The sequence below is a fragment of the Rhinatrema bivittatum genome, chromosome 6 (genome assembly GCF_901001135.1).
Source record: "Rhinatrema bivittatum chromosome 6, aRhiBiv1.1, whole genome shotgun sequence".
NCBI lineage: Eukaryota > Metazoa > Chordata > Amphibia > Gymnophiona > Rhinatrematidae > Rhinatrema > Rhinatrema bivittatum.
Genome location: NC_042620.1, coordinates 131,078,131 through 131,084,330, shown reverse-complemented (window position 1 = coordinate 131,084,330; position 6,200 = coordinate 131,078,131). Strand labels below are relative to the sequence as shown.

At 42.5% G+C, this 6,200-nt stretch overlaps 1 protein-coding gene across 4 annotated transcripts in view; it reads right to left on the bottom strand.

Moving 5' to 3' along the window:
- Positions 1-526: 526 nt before the first annotated feature.
- Positions 527-6,200, bottom strand: part of DUSP19 (dual specificity phosphatase 19) — a 29,767-nt gene continuing 24,093 nt past the window's right edge. For all 4 annotated transcript variants that reach the window (XM_029605948.1, XM_029605947.1, XM_029605950.1 and 1 more), the window contains exon 5: positions 527-1,250. In XM_029605948.1, coding sequence (XP_029461808.1) covers positions 1,008-1,250 — 243 coding nt within the window. In that variant the 3' untranslated portion in view covers positions 527-1,007. The remainder of the gene's footprint in view (positions 1,251-6,200) is intronic.

Sequence of the window (6,200 nt, the reverse complement as noted above, 5' to 3'; positions counted from 1 at the left end):
TAATAATTTAAAACTAATAAGAGAATATATTTTTTACTCAATGCATAATTAAGCTCTGGAATTCGTTACCAGAGGATGTGGTGAAAGCTGTTAGTATAGCTGCATTTAAAAAAGGTTTGGACAATTTCCTGGAGGAAAAGTCCATTAATTATTAAAGGAGAGTTGCAGAAATCCACTGCTTATTCTTGAGATAAGTAGCTTGGAATCTATCTACCCCTTGGATCCTGCCAGCTACTTGTGACTTGGCCACTGTTGGAAACAGGATACCAGGATTGATGGACCATTGGTCTGACCATTAGTGAAAAGCTGCAGAAGCTTGTTCCTAATGAAAGATTGATTAACTCAGTTCAATTCTTTTGCTTCAGTTCTGATAACCGTTGTGTTAGGCCTACCAATGTGTAGATTGCAGTAGTTTCTGGAGACAAATTCCTAGATATAGGATTTAGGACTTGGTTCTTGACAAATTCCAAAAATCCTATCAATTCTGCAGGAGTGCTAATTGAAAAGAACTGACACAAACCATGAATGTCTATCCAGATAACCGGTTTATTAGTTTGATATCCTGGACTGCAAAGAGGTGGAAACATGCTTGGGGCCAGAAGACAACCTATATTTTTCAACAGTGTACCACCTTCCAGAGCTCAGACTGGGAATTACTTTCAATTTGTTCATTTTTAAATAATCTCTAAGAAGTAATTTGCACTGAAGCTTATGCTATGTTTTAGATGATGTGTATAAGAATTATGATATTGTTTGAAGTATGTGACCTGCTGATTTTTTGAAAGCAGACATCTTCGAAACCAAGATACTATGGTTCTTAAAGCAAAATATTACACTGTTCCCCACAGGTAGGGCTCTCACCTATGAACAAGAATCCAGGAGAGCCTGTCTCATACCCCCCACAACAGCAAAAGGGCTAAATAGCAATTAAAGAAATTGCCTGAAACTGGCTTTTAGGACTATCCAGCACTTTTGAGTCCAGGTGCATGGGTCACATATTTACACATTTAATCAGTCACATCTCTTGTACCAGGATCTTCTGAGTTTCCATGTGGTTGCCTTTTGGTGCACTGTTGGTACTTGTGGAGTTGCTCCAGGAAGCCAGGGTTTGGACAGATAGCAGGTCTTGCATTTTTCACTAAGGAAAAGGCTCGAACAAAATTAAGTTCCTGAGTCTTCATCAAGAACCCAATGACAATTGCTGCTGCACGAGAGACCCCTGCATTGCAGTGAACAAGTACCACTCCATTCTTGAAAAGAAAAACAAATATTAAGTCATTAATACTTCTGTTATCCGAACTTCATGTCTGTTATCCATTTCAATCTGCTTCTAGAAAATAACACTGAGGGCAGGTGAGCAGGAAAGTTATCCAGGTATTTCTACCCAGATATTCAGCAAATATACCTGGGTAACTTTAGGACAGCTATTTTTCTGACTAGTCTGATCTGGCCAGTGCTGAATATCAGTGCTCACTGGCTAAAACTTAGTCATTCAGGTAAATACAAAAAGTGTAACACCCCTCTGAATTATAATGATTCTGAAACCCAACAAACAGAGGTCAATCACATTATATAATCTTCAAAATATTTTCAATTAAATGTATTAAATTTATACAAAAACCCTCCCATATCACATGAACCATCAAATGATAGGGGTCCGAGAACCGGGTGGAAAATGGGAGTTGGGTGGTAAATATGTTTTGTGGTTCATTTGATATGGGAGGGTTTGTTCGACATGGGGGATTGTAATGGGTGTTAAATTTGATGGTTGGAATATGAGTGTTTTGTGTGACAGGTATAGAGATGTGGGTATGATTGATGTATGATTGGGTGTAATGTTGATATGTTTTGATAAGTTTTTAAAAAAGGATTATAGGAATTTTCTGTGCACCTTATTGATGCAATATATTGTTGTTTTGTCATATAGACAGTCTTTTGTATAAATTTAATAAATCTCTTTTGAAAATATTTTGAGGATAATATAATGTGATTTACCACTATTGGGTTGCATTATAAAATTTACCTATGCCATAAATGGAGACTCAGAGGACTGAGAAAAACCTACTCCACCTGTATCTGGTGAAAGCCTTTTTCTTTTTTGAAAGGGTAAAGAATTTATTTGGTAGCTGTTCTGTAGCTTATACCCTCTCGGGCGGATTTTAAAAGCCCTGCTCGCGTAAAACCGCCCGGATTTACGCGAGCAGGGCCCTCGCACACCCATTTTGCATAGGCTGCCGGCGCGCGCAGAGCCCCGGGACGCGTGTTAAGTCCCGGGGTTTTTTGAAGGGGGCGTGTCGGGGGCGGGACCGGGGCATGGCGCCGGCCCGGGGGTGTGGTCGAGGCCTCCGGACCAGCCCCCGGGTCGGATGACGGCGCACCAGCAGTCCGCTGGCGTGCGTAGATTTAAGTCTGCTTCTAGCAGGTGTAAATCTAGGGACAAAGGTAAGGGGGGGGTTTAGATAGGGCCGGGGGGGGGGGGTGGGTTAGGTAGGGGAAGGGACAGGAAGGTGAGGGGAGGGCAAAAGAAAGTTCCCTCCGAGGCCGCTCCGATTTCGGAGTGGCCTCGGAGGGAACGGAGGCAGGCTGCGCGGCTTGGCGCGCACAGGCTGCCCAAAAATCGGCAGCCTTGCGCGCGCTGATCCAGGATTTTATAACATACGCGCGGCTATGCGCGTATCTTATAAAATCCAGCGTACTTTTGTTTGCGCCTGCTGCGCGAACAAAAGTACGCGATCGCGCTTTTTTAAAAAATCTACCCCTCTATGAAGCAAAGAAAATGTTCCTTCACTAGGCTTCTGTAAAGCACAAAAAGCCTGATGAAGGAATTTGAATGATTCTGGGGAGATTTCTCCAGTAGCAGGCATGTTAGTATCTACATCTAAATCCAATGCCTGATTGATCTCACCAGTTAAAACTAGAGGTTCAGTATTTTCTTCTCTGTTTGCCTGTGGCATGCTGAAACTATGCAGGTCATTTTTAGTATGGCCGCTATTCCATCATTAACAGCTGTCTCTCTCTTTAGCCCAGGGAATATATGAGGAACCTTTCCTGACCTCTAAAGTTCCTTGTCGCTTGTCAGAGCAATTTGTAAAAACAGCTCAAGTAATTTTCATCATGGAAGCAAACTGGACAGAGCTGATTGCACCCGTGGCTCGTCTGCCACTGCAGGAGAGATTACAGCTGCTTCACCCCGACTGTACATTATTAACAAAAGGAGCTTTTAAGATTTAAACACTTATTCTCTTGGGGAAAGTTAATATGCAGTCACTGTAAATCAAAATTAACTTTCATTAGCTTACCTCAGCTCTCAGGAAAAAGTTTTTTTTTGGTTTTTTTTTTTGAGAGAAAAATTTGAAGAGGGAATAAAAGGAGAGACTGTAACTTTTAGAAAATCCTCTTCTTATCCTTTTCTTTTAAATCCTTAATGTGATTCCCCTTCAAGCTCTACCTAGACCCTCAGTGGGACTGGGAGCTGGCAGCATCAAGGCTTGCAAATCATACAGATGCCTGGCCCTACAGACAGCTATATAAGTTGCAGATAAAGCTGCACTTATTTGAGCTATTTTAACTCAAAAGATAAATAAAAACCATTATGGAAATACCACCAGTATGTCTTCCATCTGCTGGGGGCAGAGAATACTAGCTTTAAGTGACCTGCAACACATTTAAATAGTGATGATTATGTCACAGAAAAAAGTCTTGTGAGCTACCTCCATCTGCTGGAAGTGAGAGATAAACCCCAATCATTCTGAATTTGTGTAGCAGAATGGGAAGGAAATTACTATTGGCTTAAAGTGCACTAGTGGAGCTCAGCCTTAGAAAACGCAGTTTTTCTATAAAGTACATTTACAAACATTAAAATAGAAGATAAACAGAAATTCATTGTAAATAACTAATATCTTTTAAGCTAGACTTTAACCTATCAGTGCCTAAACCAGAAATTGCATACGACTGTTCTAAACTGGTTTTCAGTACATGTACAAACTCTTCCTGCTTCTTAGTCAGATAAAAGTTATCAGTTTACATCCTGGCCCAGAAACTCATGCTCTGTGCTCACTAAATCTGGATTAAAATTGTCAGAGCTGCCAGGAAACCCTCAGATACCAAAATCGTTTCTTGAACCTCTGAATTTTGGACAAAGAAAAAGCAAGTTTGCTTTCTGTAAAATGGTGTTTTCCGTAGATAGCAGGATGAATTAGCTATGCTGTCCGGGGTCGTCCCCCTGGCGGCCCCACGCTGAAACTCTCAACAGATATAGAGCTGTGCTCAGTGGGCCTGCGCAGCTGTTCCTGCGCAATTACCCGACTCTCTTCAGTTAATACAAAGCATACACATGCAGCGAACAGAGAAGAAATACCAGGCAGAGATAGAATGAGTAAAGGGCTGTCCAGGGAGGAGGGTGGGGATGCATGGCTAATTCATCCTGCTATCTATGGCAAACCATTTATGGTAAACAAACTTGCTTTTTCTGGTCCATAAAGAGGCTGAACTAGCCATGCTGTCTGGGAGTCTCCAGTTAATGGTTTCTAGAGCACACCTTTCCGCCAGACTCCAAGCGGTGATTCAAGGTTGAGAGAATTGGTGTGCGAAAGAACCCGCCTAGAGCGGTGGAAAGCCTAGGTTTAAAGTTATGAAACGCAATATTGCCTCTCCCATCGCTGCGTCTGACTTAGCCTGTTGATGGAGGCAGTAATGAGCCATGAAGGTATGCAGAGGTGACCAAGTAGCTGCCTTGCATATGTCTAGAATCAGTACATCTTTAAGATGAGCTATGGAAGTTGCCATGGCTCTGAGTTGATGCCCTTGGATTGGGTAGCTTTTTTGTCTCAGTCCCACCTTCTCAATAAATTTCGAATATGTTAAATCCTCGGGAGGTGAGGAGTGTTCTGGTGGTTCTCCGAGGGGTCTGAGGCAGCACAGACGCAAAATAGTTTCATAGGATGTCCGAAATCTGGGACATAGCCTGCAAAACAGTCTCACCTACCTTGGGAACAGAAGGCCGGTCTGTCCTCTGTAGGGCTGAAATTGCTGGTCCCTTACTCCCAGACAGAGAGTCACCTGTCTGTTCCTAGCTGATTGCAGCGCCGCCAGAAGGATGGAGTAATCTGGTGACTGCGTACATGACTGGACATACAGATCTACATGGATCTATGTTGCTTAACCAGGGTTCCTGCAGCTGAAGTCATTCATGCTTACGTTTGGACACTTTCAATAGGCCTGTAAAGACACTGGCCCTAGACAAGGGAGAGGAAGACCTTGCTGAAATCCTTAGGACATCCACTTGAGAATCATCCTACCCCAGAAGTTCCTCTGCAGTGAAGACCACCTGTGGATCTGGAAAGCATGGAGCCTGAGAACCAACCTTGGCCTGTTCTTTACCTTTATGTCTTTTATGCAGTAAAGGTGTCAACGAGGGACAGCCCAGTCTCAAGCGGTTATCCTTTTTCTTGTCCTTCAACACAAACTTCGATGAAATTTGCATCAGTGTCTAGTTCTGTGTCAAGCTCCATACTGCGTTATGTACTATATGCCGTTGGTCGTTTTGCGGACACATTTGTGTGTCAAGTACCCTTGTGACTCATGCGTCAACCACCAGTCTGCATCGTGTTACGCTTTCTTCGACGGTATTGATTCCAGAGCCGCAATTTTCGATTTACATGACGCACCATGTAACCCTTCCTGCTCGGCTCTTTTAGTGAGTTTTCTACTCGGCCCTGCTTCAAAACCAGTTCTAACAATGTTACTTGTTTACCTGTTGCTGGTTTCTTCAGCCTCTGTGCTGGGGATGACTGTGTGGAATGGTAGGTTGGGCATATTTATTTATTTATTTTTAAATACCGAGGTTCTTATAGAGACTACAAATCACTCCGGTTTACAGATAACGATAAACTGCCCAACAGAGATAAGGGGCTTTACATAGAACAGTGGCACATATGGAACAATATAACTGGATGACAATTTAACATAATGATAATAAATAATATAGTATAGTTTAACATTGTAATTAATAAAATTATGTAAAATAACCTGTATAATTAACGAGTTGTTCTTCAATTTTGCGATTTTTTTCAGCCCTTGGGGACATCCTGCCGCAGTCAGGATGTCTGGTCGTGGTCCAGCCCCAGGTAGCAATAGTTGTGTCCATCTGGATGGACATAACCTTACCATACTGGCAATATTTAAACCCTGTGGCTTTGGGA